This window comes from Anabrus simplex, chromosome 2 (assembly GCF_040414725.1).
Source record: "Anabrus simplex isolate iqAnaSimp1 chromosome 2, ASM4041472v1, whole genome shotgun sequence".
Lineage (NCBI taxonomy): Eukaryota > Metazoa > Arthropoda > Insecta > Orthoptera > Tettigoniidae > Anabrus > Anabrus simplex.
The window spans coordinates 213066507-213090758 of NC_090266.1; the positions used below are offsets into that span (position 1 = coordinate 213066507).

The 24252-nt window shown below is 43.6% G+C and overlaps 1 protein-coding gene across 1 annotated transcript in view; it reads left to right on the forward strand.

The window, feature by feature from the left end:
- Positions 1-24252, forward strand: part of LOC136863491 (lutropin-choriogonadotropic hormone receptor) — a 207931-nt gene that overhangs the window by 140215 nt on the left and 43464 nt on the right. Inside the window, exon 6 of the mRNA XM_068225963.1 lies at positions 6979-7510. Coding sequence (XP_068082064.1) covers positions 6979-7510 — 532 coding nt within the window. The remainder of the gene's footprint in view (positions 1-6978; positions 7511-24252) is intronic.

Here is a 24252-nt window from a genome sequence, read left to right on the forward strand (position 1 = left end):
GACGAAGTATAGGCTGCGTGGATTGTTCAAGACCGCCTCCTGGGAACATAACACGTGAAGGCCTATCAGGCGAGTTGCTACTTAAGACAGCATGGCTACACCCAGGAACATTCAAGCTTTATTCGCAGGTGGAATATCCTCCCGAACCAGTAGAATTCGCCTGTTACTGGCCACATGTTTTATAGGTAGACTGTTGTAGATACCCGGACTAGAAAGCCAAGAATAACAGCCGAGAGGATCCATTGTGCTGACCACACGACACCTAGTAATCTGCAGGCCTTCGCTGAGCGGCGGTCACTTTGCAGACCATGGCCCTTCGAGGCTGTTGCACTGCAGGCTTTTTCTACGTCGGCTTACGTTTCAATCTTATTACAAATTCTTTTGGTTAAAATTCATGTTTTTTTTTAAATTGGGAGTGAAATTCGAGAAGAAAATTCCAGTATGTCACACTCAACTTATAACATACAAACAAAATTAAGGCACAAAATGGAAGCAGTTCTTTTCGGATTTTACCTGTTATCATTTGACATTCTCACTGTCATTGAAAACTACATATCCATATGCACTATTGAAAAATTCTCGAGTAAGGAAAATATCTACAATAAAAGTGATCGCGATAAACGTGCAAGTTAGCGGATTTTTTTTACGGAGATGTTTATAGGTCATTTCAAATATATATATGAGGCTCTCACAGCAGAACTCAAGCTGGACAGTCTTTGCCAGATGGAGGTTATAATACTGATTGATAGGCCTTTCACTTGCACTGTCAAGTCCAGTCACCCCGCACAGAAAGTGCGTGCGGACAGCTAGGTTCGAACAAAATACAGCTCGCCACACAACATACGATGACTGTTCCTTGTTTCGACTCCAGAGAAATTCTAGTGATTTACACAGTCAAATACAGTGACCTATTAAACACTTTATTATTATTATTATTATTATTATTATTATTATTATTATTATTATTATTATTATTATTATTATTATTTCGTATGGCAGAAGGATACAAGTTTACAAACAATGATAAACAATTATTTGCAACTATATACATATTTTAGTAGTCTTAAAACATACAGAATGAGACTTAGATCACATGATGTATTAGTGTCAGAGTTGAATGTCCAACACTGACAACTATACATCAACAGCTCAACAGTGCTAACAGGTAGGAAAATACTCCTCACAACAACTATTCCGATTACACTCACGGTAGCTGCTCCAGTCACTGAATCTACGACGTTCCTCGGTCCACAGAAGTACACACACACAGTAGCCCGCCCCGTACACGACGATACCCTGGTGGAAGCTAACAGCCGTCTCCAGTCCAGCTATTCACTCGACACTCCGACGCAACAACTCCTCGTTCAGACTCCGGTGGGAGCCACACCTCTGTCATCCTCAGCCCGGCCACCGAACCCCATCACACCGAGTCCAACACGGACTCCAGCTCTGAGTCCCACACTGACTGTTCGTGGCTAGCCTACATTTTAAAGCTCCGGTGATGTGTACCGGAATATTTGCGAAGTGGCGGGAGATGGAATATTCTCGATGCATCTTCCATAACCGCACGACCGAGCTCGATAGCTGCAGTCGCTTAAGTGCGGCCAGTATCCAGTATTCGGAAGATAGTAGGTTCGAACCCCACTGTCGGCAGCCCTGAAGATGGTTTTCCGTGGTTTCCCATTTTCACACCAGGCAAATGCTGGGGCTGTACCTTAATTAAGGCCACGGCCGCTTCCTTCCCACTCCTAGCCCTTTCTTGTCCCATCGTCGCCATAAGACCTATCTGTGTCGGTGCGACGTAAAGCAACTAGCGTAACCGCACGGAGAAACTAGACGAAGAGAACAATACACGGAAAGCCCAATCATGACCTCCACGCCGGCTGGGATCTCCCTGGTCGACCGACTCGCTAGTGCCTTCCAGGAATTACCAAAGGTGTCGTCGCAATTGCGAACAGTCTCAATTGCGGGCACGAAGTATTTCGGAAGAGTGCCAGCTCATTCCAGGGTTTTCCTGTGTCAGTTGCGTCTTTATTGGGGACAGTCTCGACTGCAGATAGTCTCGATGTGTCTCGATTGCTGACACTATTTCCTACAGATAAGCTTTCGTGAAATAAAGCATCTATATTGTACTTTTATTGCTAGTGCAAGTGCGTAAAGGTCCATTGTTAGCACGTGCCCTTCTTTTTCTTCTTAGAGCCCCTCGCTTATTTTAGAGGTAGGCCAGCCGTGTGGCTCAGTACATGAAGTTAACGACAGGGGTTCGGAAGAGCCACATTCGCCATGAACTCGCACGGTTTACCATAGTCGGCCTTTAAAATAATGAAAACATAGTCCCATAATTAGCTGTTTTTCTTTTTTCTGCTTTGTCAGAACAACTGTTTGCACTTTTTAAGAAATGTGTCGTTTTTACTACTTATTATGCACGTATTAATTTAGGCTTATAATTATTTATCATCTATAACATTCGTCATAATTTAAAATGCACACTGCTAATAACACACTCTTATTTACAAAATACGTTCTAAGAACGAACGACACTTTCGCTTACTCCATTCTGAGGAAAAATGACATTACGTTCAAAAACCTTTCCAAGTTACCATCCTCATTGTACTTCCTCGTGCTTCGATCAGTTCTTTCATCCATTTTACAGTACTTTTTTTTCTCTTAGTTCCTTCCAAATTTAAGTCCATCCGCATAACTGAATGATCTGAATTCTCTGCTTGCACCATACAGGTGCCTTAGGTGAAGCCTTCCAATTTTACTATTGATTTTATGATTCCACTCTTCAATGGCATTGTTTGTTACGTGTCTAACGTTAGAACAGTTTCACTTCTCCAGCGGGATAGACTCATTCTCAACCATCGCTCAACAAAATATTCAAAGAATTCTTTTAACTTATGCGGCGGAGCTTGACTGTGAGTTCGAATCCATCCACTCTTTACATCTTCGGGCTTCAGGAAAGCAAATGCAGCGAATTTTCTTTCTTTATATTTTGTCAGATTTCTTCGCTTTTCTTGTAAAGAGTAGTCATTCATATCAATATTTCCTTAACTAAAGAACTGGCGAAAATTAACATTCTGCCATGCAGTGGCGGCGATAAGGACCCCGAAGGGGGGCTCATGGCTTCTTAGGGGCCTATGACTGCTTCTTAATCCAGTAGCTGAAGAGTGATATTGATATTGATAAAGATACAGCACACAACACAATATTATTTGTATTACAAACCAAACCAAACCAAACCCCATTGGCACTACAGCCCTTGAAGGGCCTTGGCCTACCAAGCGACCGCTGCTCAGCCCGAAGGCCTGCAGATTACGAGGTGTCGTGTGGTCAGCACGACGAATCCTCTCAGCGGTTATTCTTGGCCTTCTAGACCGGATTATTTGTATTACAGAGGGTTATTCCACACTTAGGCCTTCGTAGTGCAGAGTTTCTTTCATCAATAGGAGTACGGTAGTTACTTCTGAAAGAATGTGGGGTTACCCAACATTTTCCAATAATAGCCATCCCTTGCTGCCACTCACAACAAACAACAAGGCTTTTGAAGTAATTAGCCAGTTCTGAGAACCCAATAGTCAGCGAAGATACGATAACAAGTACATCCTCCTTATCTAAACTCTTAACATTGAAGTTTCGAGACTGTTTATAACACTCGGCAGTCATTGTAGCTACGTAGGTCTACGATGGACGGTTGAGTTGTAAATAGTAGTAAATTATTTGGTCCTAGGAACGAGATTATTTCTTAATATTGCGACGGTCAGCATGTTTTGGATACAATAATTGGAATATGCATATGCAACCCACTATCTCCCGAGTACTAGATACTGGCCACAATTAAGCGACTGCAGCTATCGAGCTCGGTGGCCAAAAATGCATTCAGCAGGTTCTGATCCGGAGCCCCTCAACTGACGTCGGTAATAAACATCATTCGAAATTAAATTAGGAAGAGGAAGGTTTCTTCCAGAATCAATTGCAATTGCCTCTCGTTCTTCTGACTTCCTGTACTTCTTCCCTGGCTCGCCTTTTCCTCCGATAGAAAAAGTATCAGTTCTCAGTTTAAGCAGATTCATACTCATCAAAAGGACCTTCTCCATTTCCTCAGCAGAATGTGATGATAGTTTCAATTTCTCAGCATTTCATTTTCATTTGCTTTATCTTCGTCACATGTACTACACGTATTATTACGTGGATACCTAAACGATATGCTGAATTTTGAAACAAAAATGTCCCGATATTTTTTCATAGGAAACACTGTTTTCTGGATATTTCTCTCAATACATATCATGCAGTTTCTTAACACTAAGTTCTTCTGGCAAATATACTATCTTCGATTCATTCTAGTTATATGGGTCTTTTTAGTAGACAATTCACCTCTAACATGTATATGTAGTCATTTTAATACACTTTAAGCAACAAGCACTAGACAAAACAGCAAAAATTACAAGTACGCCTGCATAGTCACAGTATCAGGAAACAGCAGCTGTTAACACACGGCATGCACACGCACTGTAGTGATTCCTACGGACTGCGATCGCTCTTTCGTGGTTCCTCTGAGACTCTGATCGCTCAAATTTCAACTGTGTGTTACTCGGACGCTAATCGTTTATGCTTAGTTATATATAACAAGGTGATAGACTCGCATACTAGTTACCTACAGGTAGTTATATCTCTTTTTTTCACTTTCGGTGACCCTGATAATTTTCCCCCTGCACCCTTCAAATAACTTTTGCAACTATGCCAGCTTCTGAATTAGATAAGGATTAAAATCTTTATTATTCGACAAATCTCACCGGATATATACAAGTTTTTGCCCTTAATTCAAATAAGCACATATAGGGCTAATCAATCTCAATACATAGTTTACCGGGCGAGTTGGCCGTGTGCGTAGAGGCGCGCGGCTGTGAGCTTGCATCCGGGAGATAGTAGGTTCGAATCCCACTATCGGCAGCCCTGAAAATGGTTTTCCGTGGTTTCCCATTTTCACACCAGGCAAATGCTGGGGCTGTACCTTAATTAAGGCCACGGCCGCTTCCTTCCAACTCCTAGGCCGTTCCTATCCCATCGTCGCCATAAGACCTATCTGTGTCGATGCGACGTAAAGCCCATAGCAAAAAAAAAAAAAAATACATAGTTAATGTAATAAAATGGTTTGGGTGATAAATAATTAAAAGCAAAAATCGATTACGGAGTTGAATACAAAAATAATTATATTTAATTAATAATAATAATTGATGATGATGAATGCTTGTAACTGAGTGGAACAGTTACAAGTTTTAACATTGTTCGGGTAAACATAATCAGGCTATGTGTATATATAATTGCTGTGAGATGTTGGGTACGATAAGACCAAGGCAGGTTGCATATGTTCAAGAAACAAGGCGCAGCTGATCCACCCGGTATATTTGATTTTAACTTACAAAACATAAAGTTTTACAAGACCGACCAACTTGAAGAGTTGTTTCATTTCACAATCTTTAGACATCGTGAAACCATTTCGTCCTTCAAGTACAGACTGAAATCACGAAACCGTGTATAATTTAGTTGATCAGACTGTGGTGCCTCCTCTCAAGAGCCGCTCCACGAGCTGTCATTCCGACCTCATCTAAGCTCATCTCGCCCGCTTTGACACTCTCATTTAATTTCCGTTGCGACAGGCACGCCCAGCTCAACCACACGTAGAATAAAATTTGAGAGCCTTTGTACAGTTTGATGTGTCCACAAAGGACAGCAATGACAAGCCACCTATTAGTTACTTAAAATATCTTATTCTCATTTACATTATATCCTTTCATATAGCAACTAATAATGTTTTAAATTAGCTCTCTGTTCACGGCTCAGGTTAGTGGGCATTTGAGGATGTTTAAAAGTGGCGAATCCATTTCGTTGGCTTCCTACACGTTATCGAATTTCTACAAGACAACACTACAACATTTCGACGTCCATTCAAATCGTTACCAGTCAGAATGGACGGTAAACAAATAACGTTATTATTATTATTATTACTATTATTATTATTATTATTATTATTATGTTTTGACTTGTTAATGTTTATGGTTATGATCGTGAAAATTCGTATAATGTACTTATGTAAGAAATATCTGCATTAGATATCCTTTTTTCAAATAAAATACATCTTGTTCAGCTTAAAAGAGCTCTTGCTGAAACAGAATTTCCATCTTCATTCATGAAAGGTCATTATCCCAAAATGTATTTTTTTGTATTTTTATTAGTTTCTGGATAATTATATACATTTAACTGTACCTGTTCTTCCAAGTGTACTTATACCCGATGACAAAAATATCAGATCTATTAGGAAATCCTTGGGAGAGCCCGTAAAGTTTTTCTCAATTACCTCAAAACGGGAATGAGAAGACTCGTGCAAAGCAAAGCAAAGCAAAGCAAAGTCACCTCCGTACAGGCCATGAAGGCCCTTGGAGGAGTGGAAGGTAAAGGTTTCCACCACTGTTAACCTCGGCACGTGATGGGGTAGAGTGGTTAGCTCTACGCCCGGCCGCCTTTGCCCCCAGGAATTAATCTGGTACTCATTTTTGCTGTAGGCTGAGTGAACCTCAGGGCCATATGCACCTCCGGAAGTGGAAATCTCATTTCTTAAATTTTACGACTTCCTGGCGGGGATTCGAACCGACGTCCTTCCGGGCGAACCGAGCACGCCTTTACCGCCTCGGCCAGGCAGCCGAGAGCACTCATGACCTTTCTCAAATGTCCGATTCAATTAGAAAAAAGGAAAATTACGTACGGAAATCGGCGCAATATTACAAAAACTACTGCTATCCCGAAGACCATCAGATAGTGCGCTTGAGAATGAGTGGCCACTCACTGAAATCTGTTTAGTCGTTTTCTCACACTTTCCTTGCCAGAAAGTAGTTCATGAAATTATAAATATAGATTGCTAATATAAGTCTTCTCTGCCTTGAATACTCATTCTCATTTAATATCTTGTATATCATGTTGCAGAAAATTGTCCAGAGGTGTGCAGCCACCACGACACCGACACCCCTGCAGCGTTCTAGACGTCAAGCAGGAGATTTATGGAATATATCTGCCACAGGGTGGGGCAGAATTCATCCACTTGATCCCATCACGAACAACAGCGACTTTTCAGGACCAGAAGTGGACGGCATGTTTCATCCAACAGCAGCTGTGTTGACACCTGGAACGCTAGAGAAGTTGTGTGGGACAATAGTAAAGAATTACCGTGACGTGAGATGCTATCCAGTGCCAGATGCATTCAACCCTTGTGAGGATCTCATGGGGAACTGGTGGCTGCGTATTTTCGTTTGGTTGGTAGCCCTGCTGGCACTACTTGGAAACCTGGCGGTGCTGATAGTGATGTTGAGCTCACGATTTCGAATGACAGTGCCGAAATTCCTTATGTGCAATCTGGCCGTCGCCGACTTATGTATGGGCGTCTACCTTCTGCTTATTGCAATAATGGATTCCAAGTCTATGGGCCAGTATTTCAACTACGCCATTGACTGGCAGAGTGGTGAGTATTTCAATATAGTCAGTAAAACTATGTGCCAAACCTAGTTAGGCGCTAGCCTCCTCTTGTCTGTGTTGTAGGATCGCAACTCGACACTATCTGTCGGCATTTAATGACCATGACAAGTGAGAGATGTATGTATAAGGGGCAGTCTAATGAAAACACAACACCCGATAAAACGTGACCATGGAGTGGTTTTATTCAAAAATAATTATCAAAACCGTTATTACATTTATCCTACTGGGAGACGAAACGATCATTTCCAGTTTTGTAGGAAAAGGTAGGTCGCTGACAGATCCACAACCGCATCCGCTCTTGCACTTCGTTGTCCGAATGAAACCGACGTGCACGAGTGTTTTCCTTCAGATCACCAAAAATGTGAAAATCATAAGGTGAAAGGTCAGGGTAGTACGGAGGATGTTGAAGTGTTTCACAACTAAATCGGATGCGGAACCCACTGCGCGCAAATTTTGCGGAAATGGAAGTGATCTTTGACAATGGCTTGCACGGAGCCATGGCTAATGCCGACCAGAACATGAATGTCTTCCTCCATGATTCGTTGGTTTTCCCGGACAAGGCCATCAATCCATCCTATCACATCAGGAGTAATGGCTAGATGGGACTGTCCTGGGCACGCCTCGTCTTGCAGTGATGTGCGTCCTTCTCGGAATCCCCTATGCCACTCGTGCACACTCGTCATGGACATGCAGTGTTCGCCATACCAGCAGACATGCGAAGATGAGTTTCGCGTACTCCAGCACACTGTCACCAGAAAACGAACCACATTTCTGTGCTCCTCTTTGCTTGTCTCCATTTGTAAAGCTGGACGAACACACTACACCAGTCCGCCCACCAACAAGGACATAACCCAACAACTGCCTGCACCTGTGAGTTGTCACTATGCAGTTCTCCTACCACATCGATGGCAGTATCGATACGTAGCAACAGTGTTGCCACCTTTCGAGCAGGATGTGCGTTATGGTGGGTGTTCGGTTTTCATTTGACTGCCCCTTATAAAACACTTGATTTACCGGCACATTATAGCACCTGAATGGGAAACTTTTCGTCCCGCAGCGTTAATTAGTCTGGCTCCGTGGATGACTGGTTAATATGCTACTTTTACGGTTTTCAGAGGTGCCGAGGTGCCGGAGCCGCACATCCCAGCCATTTAAATGAAAAATGATTAATACAAAATATAACTTAAGATACCTAAGGCATCCTGGGTTCAATTCCCGGCCGAGGCGAAGATTCTAACCTCCATTGATTAATTCCTCTGGCTCTAGCACTAGGCGTATAGCCGTCTTCAGCTTTAGATATCATGCTAGGTAGGAACCCATCTTCACAGACGAGCAGATTACCCAAGGGAGTCAACTGGAAAGACCTGCACCAGGCCTCTCCCGAGACCAATTACAATTTGCTTTACGTCGCACCGACACAGATAGGTCTTAAGGCGACGTTGGGATAGGAAAGGCCTAGGAGTGGGAAGGAAGCGGCCGTGGCCTTAATTAAGGTACAGCCCCAGCATTTCCCTGGTGTGAAAATGGGAAACCACGGAAAACCATCTTCAGGGCTGCCGACAGTGGGGCTCGAACCCACTATCTCCCGGATGCAAGCTCACAGATGCGCGTCCCTAACCACATGGCCAACTCGCCCGGTCTCCCGAGACCACACACCATTAAAATTTGGCGTTACTTTCGTCGATCAACGAAGTCACTTTATTATTATTTTTATTATTATTATTATTATTATTATTATTATTATTATTATTATTATTATTATTATTATTAATTCGTTGTGCCCAACTGTGGAACGCGTTTGAACTTATTTTGCACAATATTTCTTCTTCTTTTCTTCCCAATATCTCTTCATTTTTTCACTGTGTTCCTTTCTGCGTGTTTCTGTCCAGTCTGTATTTTTTTCTTGTTGGTTTCTCTGCAAATTTATGTTTGTTTACTAAGCCTCTAAATTTCATTCTATCTTGAATGGTTTCGTCCTCCATACCCATTTCTTGTAGATCTTCATGAATTTCTGCTAACCAATTGTTGCGGATTTTCAGGGTTAGAGCTAGATTTAGAATTTTCTTTGTCAGCCTGTTTTTATCCATTCTGTGTAGGTGACCGCAGAATTTTAGTCGTCTCTTTCTGATGGTATCTGTGATTTTTTCTGTGAATTGAAAAATTTCGTGTGGTTTCTTTTTCATCCAAATTCCATTTTCGAACTTTAGTCCTAGGATTTTTCTGAGAATTTTCCTCTCTTGTTTCTCAATGCTTTTCATTTGCGACCTGCCGCCAATGATCAGTGTTTCAGATGCATAAAGTGCCTCTGGTTTGATGACTGTATTGTAGTGTCATAATTTTGCATTTCTTGATTTACATCTTTTGTTGTATCTGTTCCATGTGATTTTGTAAGCCCTTTGCAGTTTAGAAGTTCTTTCTTTGTTATCTTCCTGATTTAACCCTTCTGGCTGAATAATTTCACCTAGATACTTGAATTTGTCTACTTGGGAAATTATTCCACATTTGGTTATTAATGGTTGATTGTCGAATCTTGATTTAGTTCCTTCCATAAACTGCATCTTTTCAAATTAAATTTGAAGTCCGGTTTTTGTGGCTATTTCGTGTAATTTTTCTTTTTTGCTAGGGGCTTTACGTCGCACCGACACAGATAGGTCTTATGGCGACGATGGGATAGGAAAGGCCTAGGAGTTGGAAGGAAGCGTCCGTGGCCTTAATTAAGGTACAGCCCCAGCATTTGCCTGGTGTGAAAATGGGAAACCACGGAAAACCATCTTCAGGGCTGCCGATAGTGGGATTCGAACCTACTATCTCCCGGATGCAAGCTCACAGCCGCGCGCCTCTACGCGCACGGCCAACTCGCCCGGTTGTAATTTTTCTATGGAGTGGATTGCTTCTTGTCTGTTGTTCGAAAGGATCGTAAGGTCATCTGCGAAAGCTGAGCAATCAAGGTGAATTTTGTCTTTAAGAAGTCTGCCAATTCAGGAATCACTTTTTCCAAAACTAAATTGAATAGTAGTGGAGATAGTCCATCTCCCTGTCGGACACCAGTTCTGATTTCGAACGGTTCAGAAATTTCTTCCAAGAGCTTAACTTTTGATGTTGTGTTGGTCAGAGTTTATTTAATCAATTCCCTCGTTTTCCTGTCGACTTGAAATTCCTCTAGTATGTTGAACAGGGTCTGCCGATCTATGGAATCATACGCCTTTTTGAAGTCAACAAAGGTGATTACTGTTTGTTTGGTTTTGCGAATATGTAGTATGGTTTTTAGGTTTAAGATTTGTTCTGCGCAGGATCTCCCTTTTCGGAATCCAGCCTGATAATTTCCGATCAGGTGGTCTGTTTGTTTCTCTAATCTATTAAGTAGAGCTTTAGAGAAGATTTTATATACGAGTGAGAGGAGAGAAATTCGTCTGTAGTTATTAATATCTGATTTGTCTCCTTTCTTGTGAAGTGGGTGAATCAATGCACATTTCCAATCCTCCGGAATTTCTTCAGAAAACCAGATGTCCTGTAAGATTTTTTGAATACTCTGGGCCAGTTTGTCACCACCAATTTTCAACGATTATTTTCAGCGATTATTCCATCTTCTCCTGGTGCTTTTTTGTCTTTTAAATATCTGATTATTTGTTTGACTTCTTGTAATGTGGGGGGTTCTGAATCTGGATTAGGTGTTGGTTTTTCATAGGTGAATTGTTCTTTCGGAGATTCACAGTTTAATAGGTCCATGAAATGGTTTGCTAGGAGTTCACAATTTCCCTTATTACTTGTTTCCAAAGTCCCATCTGTACGTTTGAAACAGAGACTAGGTGCCTGGTAATTGGATAATTCTTCTCTGAATGTTCTGTAGAAGTTCCGTGTATTGTTTTTCTTGAAATCTTCTTCGATTTCTGCCAATCTGTTTTGATCATATTTTCGTTTTTCAGATCTGATGATTTTTGAGGTTTGTTTCTGTGTTTTGAAGAATTCATCACAATTTTGATCAGTTTTATGGGAACTCCAGTTTAGCCAGGACCTAATTCTGACTTCTATGGCCTTGTCACAGGTGTCATTCCACCACCTGTGTTTGCGTTTCCTTGGGGGGTTGCTGATCTTTTGTGAAGCTTTCAAGAGTGTGTCCTTGAGTTCTAGCCAGTTTGAAGGAGCATCGTTGGAGATATTCGCAAGGAAATTGTCTGAGTTCTGTCTCAGAAATTCAGGGTCGATTCTTGGGTTTCTGATTGTTTTGGTTTTCTTCCTGTTGGATTGAAACTTTACTTTAACAAGGATAGGTGGTGGTCGGAGTCAATAATTACCTTTTTGACTTTAACGTTCATAATTTTTTTTGTTTTTCTTGGAAATAGCCACATGGTCTAGTTGAAATTCTCCTAAATGTATGTTCGGGGATCTCCATGTCATTTTCTTTTGTGGAAGTGCCAGGAAATGGGTTGACATCAATTTTTGATCGAAATTCTCGCACAAGCTAAATAAACGTTCTCCATTTTTATTGGTTCTTTTGTGAGCAGGGTAAAGTCCTACAGTGGTCCTAAATTTCTTCTCTTTGCCAATTTGTGCATTGAAGTCCCCCAGCAGAATTTTGACATGATGTTTTGGAATTTTGGCTGTAGTTTCTTCTAGTAATTCCCAGAAGTCATCTACCTTCTGTGGGTCTTTTTGATTGTAATTGTTTGTAGGTGCATGTGCATTGATTAGTGTATAAGCTTTGTTTCCTGATTTGATTGTCATTAGCGAAATTCTTTCAGAAGGAGATGTAAAGTATAATACCGAATTTGTGATATTTTTCTCACTGCAAAACCAGTGCCAAATTGTAATATTTTGTTAGGGAGGAGGGTAGCTGGTTTACCTGTATAAATTCTATAGTTTCCTGATTCAAAATTATTTTCGTCACTGTACCTAGTTTCTTGGAGTGCCAGAATTTGGATGTTGAGTTGGTCTAATGTGTCTGTTAAGTGCTTCAACTTTCCAATTTTGCGAAGCGTGTTGATGTTTAAAGTGCCAATAAAATGTTTTTCCTTTGGGCGAACAGATTTGGGAAGCTCCGATACATTCCCGCATGATGTTCTCGGTCCCCCAGAATCCGATGACCGAGAAAACCTAGTATGAATACTAGGGCCTGGGGTAGTAGTATCATTAACTAACGTTGCCATCATGCTAGTAAGTTGAAGATAATGGGGAGATTGATCTTTGTCAATCTCATAGTTACAACCAAGGTATTGAGCCTCAGAGGTTGCCTCAAGATGTTTTCTGGCTGTGCCTGTTTTTGGTCCGCGAGAGGTATTTTATTTCCCTCAAGCCCTCCGGACAAGTCCGGCGAGACTCCCGATCCGCCATCTGGGACGCGCCCGATAGGGGAACAGGCAAAAAAAACACGGGATTATTATTATTATTATTATTACTATTATTATTATTATTATTCCGGAGGTAATGATTGCTTACAGTAACGCAGTGATGTATTTTAAATGATAATAATTGTATTGATTTTACGTCCCACTAAGTATGTTCACACTTCAAAGACGACGATGTGCCTGAATTTTGCCCCCAAGGGTTCTTTACGTGCCGGTAAATCTACCGACTGAGGATATGGGCCGAAGCTCTACATTCGGGAGATGAATGGTTTGAACCCCACCGTCGGCTGTCCTGAGAAATGCCGGAACAGTTCCTATTGATGGGTCACAGCTGATTTCTTCCACATCCTTACCCGATTTCATTCACCACCATTCTTTTCATCTTCTTAAGCTCCTCAAGTGAGGTTGACGACAGGAAGGGCATCCGGTCGTAAAACGTATGACTTCACTTCCCCTCTTCTCCGACCTCGTATCAGAAAACGGAACTAACGGTTGGCATAAATACATACATGCATACATACATACATACATACATACATACATACATACATACATACATACATACATACATACATACATACTGGAACCTGGGTTTCGATGCCATCTCGTTAAATAAAGCCAAATGAACCCTTTGCATAATATGTGACAAAGCCCCATTGCCTTTGCGAGGTTCAAACGCACACCTCATCGCGCCCTGTTATAGTCATCCGGCTTCTCGGGGTCGCGTTCAGTTAGAGTCTAGGAAACCAATATCCTAGTTACAGGCTTAAAGGGGGCGGAGAAAAATTAAGAATGCTCTATTCTAATGCAAAATAAATTCTTCAAAATTTACTAAACTAAGTTTTAATGGCTTTAGTGAAAAACGAAATGAAAAGGAAAACATTCTAAAACATTCATAGATATAGCACATTTGGTCATTAGGACCGTGGCTCGGAGTATATGACCCTCCGGAGTGAAATTCCAATAATTACAAGATGATTTCGAAATGTTTTTGAGACGTGTACATTTCCCGTTAGTAAACTGGTAATGAAATGAAATGGCGCATGGCCTTTAGTGCCGGGATGTGTCCGAGGACTTCGGCTCGCCACGTGCGGGTCTTTCGAGTTGACGGCCGTAGGCGACCTGCGCGTCGTGGTGGTGGTGGTGGTGGTGGTGGTGGTGGTGGTGATGATGATGATGAAATGATGATGAAGACGACACATACACCTTGTCTCCGTGCCAGGGGAATAAACTAATTACGATTAAAATTCCCGACCCTGCCGGGAATCTAACACGGGACCCATATGACCAAAGGCCAGCACGCTAACCATTTAGCCATGGAGCCGGACGGTAAACTGGTAAAATATCGTAACTATGAATGCATTAGCGAACCCTAAATATTACTCTCCCACCGACTCTGGGAAATAAAGTTATACATAAAGAAGAAAGAAAAATGAGGATATGTCAGTGGTTAATGCTTACCCCATTAACACCACAAAAACAATAATAGAAAGAAAAACACGCATAAATCGTAATGGCAGATGAAAATTCTTGGGCCGTTGGACAACGAACCGAAGATCTTATGCAATGTCGAGCCAGAACTCGCCCACAAACAAAACACATGACAAGACAATGTGCAACACATGCAGGATAAAACAAAAAATTTAAGCACTGGCTGGGTGTACATCTCAAGCTAGGTAAACGAACCAGAGCGTGACTTTACTTTGGTTTCCCGAGTATTTGATCTGCTGCCATCATGATGGCTCACTGAAAAAGAAACCCTATATATTTTATTTTTCAAAAATCTACATGCTCCAAGTCGAATTATGGGAAAATGTACTCATCTCATTACTGTATTGTGTACTCCATTTGAACCTCGGTGAGGCCCATGCTGGATTTCCTTAGCACTTATTCACGACAGCGTTGGTCCTTAGAATATCATAGCTCCAGAACTGGGTTGTTGTCAGCTGGTACATGTTTCGAGCCTGGTTCTCCACTGATGAAAGTTGTTGCATTAACAGACATGTTAGAGACACGTTCTAGTAACTTCTCAACACCGCACACGTTGATATCAAAACTATCGTCCCGCACTGAGTTTAAGCACAGTTATGCGTATTTCGGAGCGGTTTAACCTTTGAATTTCCTTTTACTTTAATTTTTAATAGTTAGCTAGCCCGCACTAGATTGCTTTCTCTTATATCGTTGGCACAGTTTCTACCACTTGCTGCACTCAGACTCTTACTGGTAATAAATAACAGTCCCGTCTCTAAATGTTATAGGAATTTCACTAAATTACGTCGCACCGACACAGATAAGTCTTACGGCGACGATGGGACGGCAAATGACTAGGAGCGGAAATGAAGCGCCCGTGGCCTTAATTGAGGTACAGCAGAAGCAATTGCCAGGTGTAAAAATGGGAAACCACGGAAAATCATCTTACAGGATGCTAAAGTGGGGTTCGAACCCACACTCTCCCGAATACTAGACACTGGCTATCACACAAATACGGCGTAAAAGGTTTCTAAATAACTCCGTGCATAATCTGGCACAGAATGTCTGTTTAATATTTTAGTTCATCACCGCACAAAGAAAGTGAACTCCCGCGATCGGCTATGCGATCCACACGAGCCGATAGCAAGAACACAAGTCTGCCGTGATATGGGGTGCTTTTGCTTACAGTAAATAAATTAGACAAAAACAAATGAGAGGCAGGCTGAGTGGCCCAGACAGTTGAGGCGCTCGCCTTCTGACCCCAACTTGGCAGGTTCCACACCGGCTCAGTGCGGTGCTACTTGAAGGTGCTCAAATACGTCAACCTCATGTCGGTAGATTTACAGGCACGTAAAGGAACACCTGTTGGACTAAATTCCGGTACCGCGGCGTCCCCGAAAACCGTAAAAGTAGTTAGTCGGACGTAAAGCCAATAACATTATTATTACTAACAATGAGGGTCGCGCATTCATCCCTCCAAATTGATGCATCCTTTATCTCAGGATATTTTGACCAAGACGGTACCACCTGAAGGTAGCCCATGATCCTACATGACGATTAATATCAGGCGGAGTGAAATACGATCGTTGATTAATTGGTAAATCCCATGATATTATTCTCGTTCGGGGATTCCATACTTCTTGTGGCTTAGGGACGACGTTAGCGCCTGTTTTGTCTATTATCAATTCAATCAAGTCAGTCAACACTGACCTGCATTTAGGGCAGTCGCCCAGGTGGCAGATATCCTATCGGTTGTTTCCGTAGTCCTCTTTTAAATATTTACAAACCGAGCTCGATAGCTGCAGTCGCTTAAGTGCGGCCAGTATCCAGTATTCGGGAGATAGTGGGTTCGAACCCCACTGTCGGCAGCCCTGAATATCGTTTTCCTGGTTTCCCATTTTCACACCAGGCAAATGCTGGGGCTGTACCTTAATTAAGGCCACGGACGCTTCCTTCCCACTCCTAGACCTTTCCTATCCCACCGTCGCCATAAAACCTATCTGTGTCGATGCGACGTAAAGCAGCATGCAAAAGAAATTGCAAAGAGTTTGGAAATCCGTTGAACATCTCCCTAGGTAAATTATTCCAGTCCCTAACTCCTTTTCCTATAATTGAATATTTGCTCCAATTTGTCCTCCAGAATTCCAACATTATCTTCGCATTGTGATCTTTCCTGCTTTATAAACACCAATCAAACTTATTCGTCTACGAAAATGTTGCAGCCCTGAAGATGGTTTTCCGTGATTCCCCATTTTCACACGAGGCAAAAGCTGGGACTGGCAGTAATTAAGCCCTTTCCTATCCGTCGTCAACATAATACCTATCTGTTACGGTGCAACGTAAAGTTTAAACGTAAAGTTTAAAAAATTGCAAAGTTTGGGCTGGTAAGACTTTAGAGAAAGAAGACGAGCTGTTCTGAAATCACCCAGAACAAGTCAAGCTGCTTTTCTTTGGATTTTGTCCAGTTCTCGAATCAAGTTATCCTGGTGGGTGTCCCATACTCGTTGAGGTCTTACCAGAGACTTATATGCCATCTCCTTTACATCCTTACTACAACCTCTAAATACCCTCATAACCATGTGCAGAGACGTGTACCCTTTATTTACAACACCGTTTCTGTGATTAACCCAATGAAGATCTTTCCTTATATTACTGTAACACCTAGGTACTTACAGTGATCCCCATATGGAATTCTTACCCCATAAAGGCAGTAATTAAAAATGAGAGGAATTTTCCTATTAGTGAAATGCACAACCTGACTTTTAACCCTATTTGTAATCATACTGTTACGAATAAAACTCCATTTGTTTCGTTATTCTAATTTATTCCAGGGTGACCTAATAAAAGCACACATACACACACATGTTCAAACACACACCGTTCTAACCAGTTATGAATGGCCACACTTACTAATTACAAGTCTATTCGCAAATCCCTCTTCCTTACGGCACAGTAGGAGGACGAGTCCGCTCGTCTACCTGCGGACGTTTGAGCCTCACTTTCACTTCCCCAAGTCCAGTAAATCAACTCATACAGCAATTGTGTGTTTACCGAGCTCAATAGCTGCAGTCGCTGAAGTGCGGCCAGTATCCAGTATTCGGGAGATAGTAGGTTCGAACCCCACTGTCGGCAGCTCTGAAAATTGTTTTCCGTGGTTTCCCATTTTCACACCAGGCAAATGGTGGGGCTGTACCTTAATTAAGGCCACGGCCGCTTCCTTCCCACTCCTAGTCCTTCCTGTACCATCGTCGCCATAAGACCTATTTGTGTCGGTGCGAAGTATAGCAACTAGCAAAAATAAAAGTAATTTTGTGTAGACCGCTGGATTTGAGCACAGTGCCACTGGCTACACAACATACGATGACTGTTCGTTGTTTCGATTCCACAGACAGTCCAATCACATGCAGTGCACAACTAAACAGCTAATTGCTTTACGTCGCACCGTCGGTGGCGACGATGGGATAGGAAAGGCCGTGTACATCCTCTCGTTTCCTTGCTAGATCGAGGCAGTACTGGTCGACAGGGGCAGGATGATCGTCATGTGGACCGAATGCTAAATCCACCGGGAAGTTCAGTTCTCTCTCCTAGCTGGTGTGCATCCAGTTGCCCCGTGCACTGAAGATCGGTACGCTGAGGGGAAATGTAAAAGATGACAATCCGTATCTCTCTGATGTTCGCTGGCTATTATTCGTAAGTGATTCTCACTGGTCCTATGGAATAGTTCCACCATTCCGTCCGATTGGGGATGTAGAGGTATGGTCCTTGTCTTCCGGGTACCCCACTAACGGCACAGCTTTTGGAAGACCGCTGAATCGAAGTTCCGTCCCTGATCGGAATACAGCTCCAATGGTACGCCGTATCTACAGACGAACTCGTTGACGATGGTTTCCGCCACCGTAGTCGCCTCCTGGTTCAGAAGCGTAAACGCCTCCGGCCACGTCATGAAATAATCAGTGACGACGAATATATAACAATTCCCTGTGTTACTGGTAGGGAATGACCTGGGCACATCAATTGCCACTTTCTCGAGGGGCGCGCCCACGTTCATTCGGCACCTACGTCTCCGACTTGGTCCCTGGCTGGAAGAACACGCATTACATCTAGTGCAGAAGTCTTCCACATCCGATCGGCACCCTACCCAGTAGAACCACTCTCGGACCTTTTCCAAAGTCTCCTTGACTCCGCCCTCCTGAACTTCCGCTACCATACTGCGTGGGATGACCACCTGTTCCCGGAGAGTCCTCCCGTCGTTCCTTTCAAGACGCGCTATAGCAGTCCATCCGTAGTCACCAGCCAGTCCCATTGCGAGCAGTACGACTTAGTTTTGGGGCTGGCTGAGGTCACTGACGTTCATCCACCCAGGCTTCAGTACGCCAGCGATCTTCCACTCTGCCAGCAGTCCATGACCTCGTCATCCCTCTGCGCATTAATCGAGGCGTCGCGACTCTGGTTTCCTCGAACTCTACGGTGGACCTTCGGCATGGAATGCCGTGTTCACCTTCCCTCTTGGAGCAGAATTTGCAGCCTTCTGGACAAGGCCTTCAAGACAGAGCGTTGGCACTGGAATGTAGGTGACCCTTGCGGTGTTCGATCACATAATTGTACTGCTGCAGTCTCTCCAGCCATCGTGCGAACTGTCCTTCTGGGTTCTTGAAATTTAGAAGCCACCTGAGTGATGCATGTCAGTTCTGATGTGGAATTCTTGGCCATATATGTACTTATGGAAATGCACGATGGTCTTCACAATGGCCATCAACTCTTTCCGGGTGACGCAGTAACTTATTTCCGGTTTGGAGAGGGCCTTATCGAAGTATACAACTACCCAAGCTTCGTTGTCCATGACCTGAGACAGGACGCCACAAATACCAAATTCGCTGGCGTCCGTATCGAGCACAAATTGCACCCCAGCTCTGGGATATGCCAATACCGATGCAGTACATTCTGCGTGCTTCAGTTGTTCAAAAGGTTTTTGGCATTCCTCTGTCCAGGTGAACCGTTGGTCAATCTCTCTAAGACGATTCAATGGCTTGGCAATGTTGGCAAATCCCCTAACGAATCGACGGTAGTCGGTGCAGAGGCCCAGAAAGCTTCGAAGCTCAGACTTGTCTTTAGGAAATGGCCACTCCCTCACTGTCATGGTTTTCTCAGGATCCGTTCGGACTCCTTCCTCCAAGACGATATGGCCGAAGTACTGTACTACCTTCCTGAAGAGCTGGCGATTCTTCGGGCTCAAATTCAGCTGGACTGCTCTCAATTTTCCCAGAATCTCCCTCAAATTCTTCAGGTGCCCATAGAAGGTGCTTTCGAAAACGATGACGTCATCCAGGTAAATCAGGCACCTCTTCCAGTGTAGCCCTCTCAGCACAGTCTTCATCAGCCTATGAATTTTGCCGGGGCGTTGCACAACCCGAATGGCATTACCTTTAACTGCCAGAGACCTTGTCCAACTGAAAATGCAGTCTTTTCTCGGTCTTCATGATGAATCTCTACTTGCCAGTAGCCACCCTTCAGATCCAGTGTAGAGAACCACTTTGACCCTGTTATCATATCCAGAGTGTCATCAATCCGGGGTAGCGGAGAGCTGTCTTTCTTTGTGACGTCATTTAACCCTCTGTAGTCGATACAGAATCGAATAGAGCCATCCTTCTTCTTCAACAATACTAACGGGGAGCTCCAAGGGCTTCCCGAGGGTTATATTACTTTCTGTTCTTCCATTTCTTCGATCATCTTGTCTACTTCGTATTGCTTCGCGAGCAGAACTCACGAAAATGGACCTTGATCGGCACGCTGCCACCCACGTCATTCCGATGTTCTACGAGTTTCGTCCGGTCTAAATTGTTGCTGTCCAGGGAGAAGACGTCTTGATATTCCAGCAGTAGGTCTTCCAGCTTCTCTCGTTGCACGCATTCTAGGTTGTCGGTGGATTTTTCATACACCTTCCGCAGGGCCTCTGGCAAGTTCCGCCCTGCTCTCGCTCGTGTGCTGGCCAATCCGACTCGATGGCTTGACAGCGAGCAATACATAAACGGGCTCACAAACTCCAAACGTTGTGCCTTGGTGGATGGCAACGTCGTAGTCATTCAAGTTGGTCAGTCAAGCGTAAGGCTGATGAGAGGTGCTGATCAAGGTTTTGGCGATCAGTAATCCTTGTGTTTGACCCTTGTGATGAAATGAAATGTCGTATGGCTTTTAGTGCCGGGATATTCCAGGACGGGTTTGGCTCGCCGGGTACAGGTCTTTCTATTTGACTCCCGTAGGCGACCTGCGCGTCGTGATGAGGATGAAATGATGATGAAGACAACACATACACCCAGCTCCCGTGCCATTGAAATTAACCAATTAAGGTTAAAATCCCCGACCCGGCCGGGAATCGAACCCCGGACCCTCTGAACCGAACGCCAGTACACTGACCGTTCAGCCAACGAGTCGGACACCCTTGTGATATTCCAGCTCCACAATGGCCGTCAAACCTCCAACAGCCCCATCCACATCCACAGCCGTAGCCACCTCGGTCCTTGCTGGGATAGTCAGGTCCCCTCGCAGCTTAACCTGGCGCAAAGTATTGCCTTCCTACTGTATGCTAGTCGCATGGCAATTTCTTCATCCCCATACCGAAGCGTGTTGGCACTCATATCCAGGATGATTTTATGTTCGTACAAAAGGCCAAGTCCGATTATTATCTCGTCCACGATGTCCGCAACAAGAACCCGGTGCTTCACTGTCCGCCGCCCTACGGAGAATTTCATCGCTGTCTCGCCATGGACAGGCGTCGTCTCTCCTATGGCAGTAGCCAAGCTGAGGTTCACCGGCAGGGGTCGAATTCTCCACCGCTGCGCAACTGTTGGCTTCACAATGTTCCTCGTTGCTCCAGTGTCAATCAGCATGCTCCGCACTATCTCGTCGATGACTCCGTCTACCATTAGGTTGCTACTATCTCATCGCAGTCTCGTTATGCGTGCGTGGGCTGCTGGGGCTTGACGAATTTCCTGAGCCAACATTTTTTTTTTTTTTGCTATTTTGCTTAACGTCGCACCGACACAGATATGTCTTATGGCGACGATTGGATAGGAAAGGTCTAGGAAGTGGAAGGAAGCGACCGTGGCCTTAATTAAGGTTCAGCCCCGGCATTTGCCTGGTGTGAAAATGGAAAACCACCGAAAACCATCTTCAGGGCTGCCGACAGTGGGGCTCGAACCCACTATCTCCCGATTACTGGATACTGGCCGCACTTAGCGACTGCAGCTATCGAGCTCGGTGAGCCAACATTCAACCCCCAAGGCAGGCTAATAGTCATTTTCCTGACTGGTGTATTTCTCGGCCGTCGGGACGTCAGATGAAGGTTCCCGTCTTCGGCGGTCTTCGCAGTTCCGGGTTATATGACCCTTGGTACCAAAATTCCAACAGATGATAGGTCTTCGAGTTACCCAATGGCTCGAGCGTTGTTCCGTTGCCTCGTTCGCTGGATTACACTTAGCTTCATAGAACCTTCTCGCGGAGATTCGTCCACTTGCAGGCGGAGCACCCTAGTTTGTAGTTTCGATGCCTGCTTTGCAGCCTCGAACACCAACGCGTGGGCGAGAGCGTCTCCTAGGGCCTTGTGGCGGGCGATGGGCCTGTTGAGTATATGGGTCGCGTAATCCGTCTATGAAGGTCTGCCTGCGCAGCTGTTCGAGTAACTCTTCTGGTGCTGAAGGATAAGCCAGGCGAACGAGACGGGCGACATCTGTCTCGAATTCCTGGAGTGTCTCCGTACTCTTCTGAGTTATGGTACTAAGTTGGGTCTGGTACGCCTGTTGTAGGTGGCGATCTCCATGACGGGCGTCCGTATGGGCTACTGGCGCGGTGTAGTTTTTCTCAGCGCCTTCTGATAATGCCTGTAGTACACTGAGGTCTTCCACTCTCAGAGCCACGACGAGGGCAGTAGCATTTTCCCCTTCACTCCAGTGGTTAGCGGAACAGGTCACCTTGAACTGCCGCAGGTACGTACTCCATGGTGTCTTCCCGTCGAACGCTGAAGGCGTCACCTTGGTCGAACTCGGTACTGCAGTAGATTGCACATCCACATAGACCCCGTCTCGTACGTTATCGCGTAGCGGGGTGACTTCTCGCTTCAGGTCCTGGCAAATAGCTTTGAATATTTGATCGACAGTAGCTATTTTATCATCAACCGTTCCTATCTTTTCACCAGTTTTCTCGTCAATTTCCCGTTAGATCTTATTCATCTTGTCTTCAGGTTCGTCTTTTAAATATTTCTGCCTGCAGGATATCATTTATCTCGTGGTGACCCTGCTCGATCTGTCTCTGTAAGTTTTCTACCTTCTTCTGGCCTTCTTCCATCGTCTCCACCGTCATTCCATGGCCTTCTTCTGTCGTCTTTTGACCGTCTTCCATCTCATTTCGATTTTCTTCCCTCTTCTCCTCCGTCTTCTTACCATCCTATCGAAGAGCGCATTTAACTGTGCCTCCATTTTCATGTGGCCCCTGGTCTCAACTGCCATGCAGTAATTAACAAAATATGAAAATGAGGTTTATATGAGTGTGCATTCACTAAACACCGGCGTTCTGGAATGTTCCCGACGGCGGTCAAAACCTGCAGTATCTGGGGCCTCTTCCACGAACGAACTTTGCAACTTCTCACTTTGCACTTTGCACTTTTCAGTTCAGATTTTGTTCCACCATCACTTTTCAGATTTAGCTTGCAAAGTTAAAAGTGAAAAGTAAAAAGTTAGGAATATTTTCACTTTTCAAGCCTATTACGTTCCTCCATTGATATAGAAATGCAAAGTGCAAAGAAATGAAGTGAAAAGTTTTCATAAATCTTGCAAAGAGACGATTCCCTTTTCATCTGTTAATTAACAAGTATGTACACTAGTTTCTCGGCGTAGATTTTGGTTTAATGATATGTAAACACGTTACGACGAGAGCTTTTGTTAGCATCAAGTGAGGACAGTGATGAAAAATCCAATAAGAGAACGTACAAAGACAGAATTAAGTTTTATAACCTCACTTCGACGGAATTTCGGGAGTGATTTCGTATTACCCCAACACAGGCTGACTATATTCTTGAAACGATCGGTCATTTACTGAAACATGCAACAAAAAAGAAGACAATTCCTTTCCGAAAAAGAACAAATTCTTATATGCTTACATTGGTTAGTAAAACGGTGCCCAGCTGCACGGTGTAGCATAAGGCATGGGACATCAAAATTAATTATTTGCAGAACTGTTACCAAAGTCGTAGATGTTATAGTAAATGTAATATTTCCTAACAGTACGTTGGCCTTATAATCCACATAATATAGCGACGGGATTTCTAATGAAGGGTGAATTTCCTTCTGTATGTGGATGTGTTGACGGTACTCTTGTTAATATTGATCTGTGTCATCATTTGAGAGGTTATTTTTAAAGTTGCCAAAAAGGATGTCACAATTCTCCTTGACAATTTCCAGCACAGCCAGCTTCTTGTAATAACCTTTCTTCCCCATGACGAAAACTTTAACGGTATTACAATTATACCGTCAAGTTCGCCGCCCAAATAAAGCATTAAAATCATAGAGTGTTAGGCCTATACAGTTTGCTCATGGAATAAAGCCGATCAGATCTCTCATTCGCAAAGACTTTTCATTATGCGAAGAAATTGAAAAGTACAACCTAGATCATGGTGGAAGAGAAATACTTTGCAATTTGCAAGAATTGAAAAGTGCAAGGTTGAAAAGTTGCAAAGTTCGTTCGTGGAACAGGCCCCTGGTCCGATGATTCACGATGATTACAATGATGTATCACACATAGGGTCTATTCTTACTCCTGGCACGATTTTGTTACGAATAAAACTCCGACTATTTCATTACTCTAATTTATTTCGGGATGACCTAATAAATGCACACATACCCACACTTGTTTAAACACACACAATTCT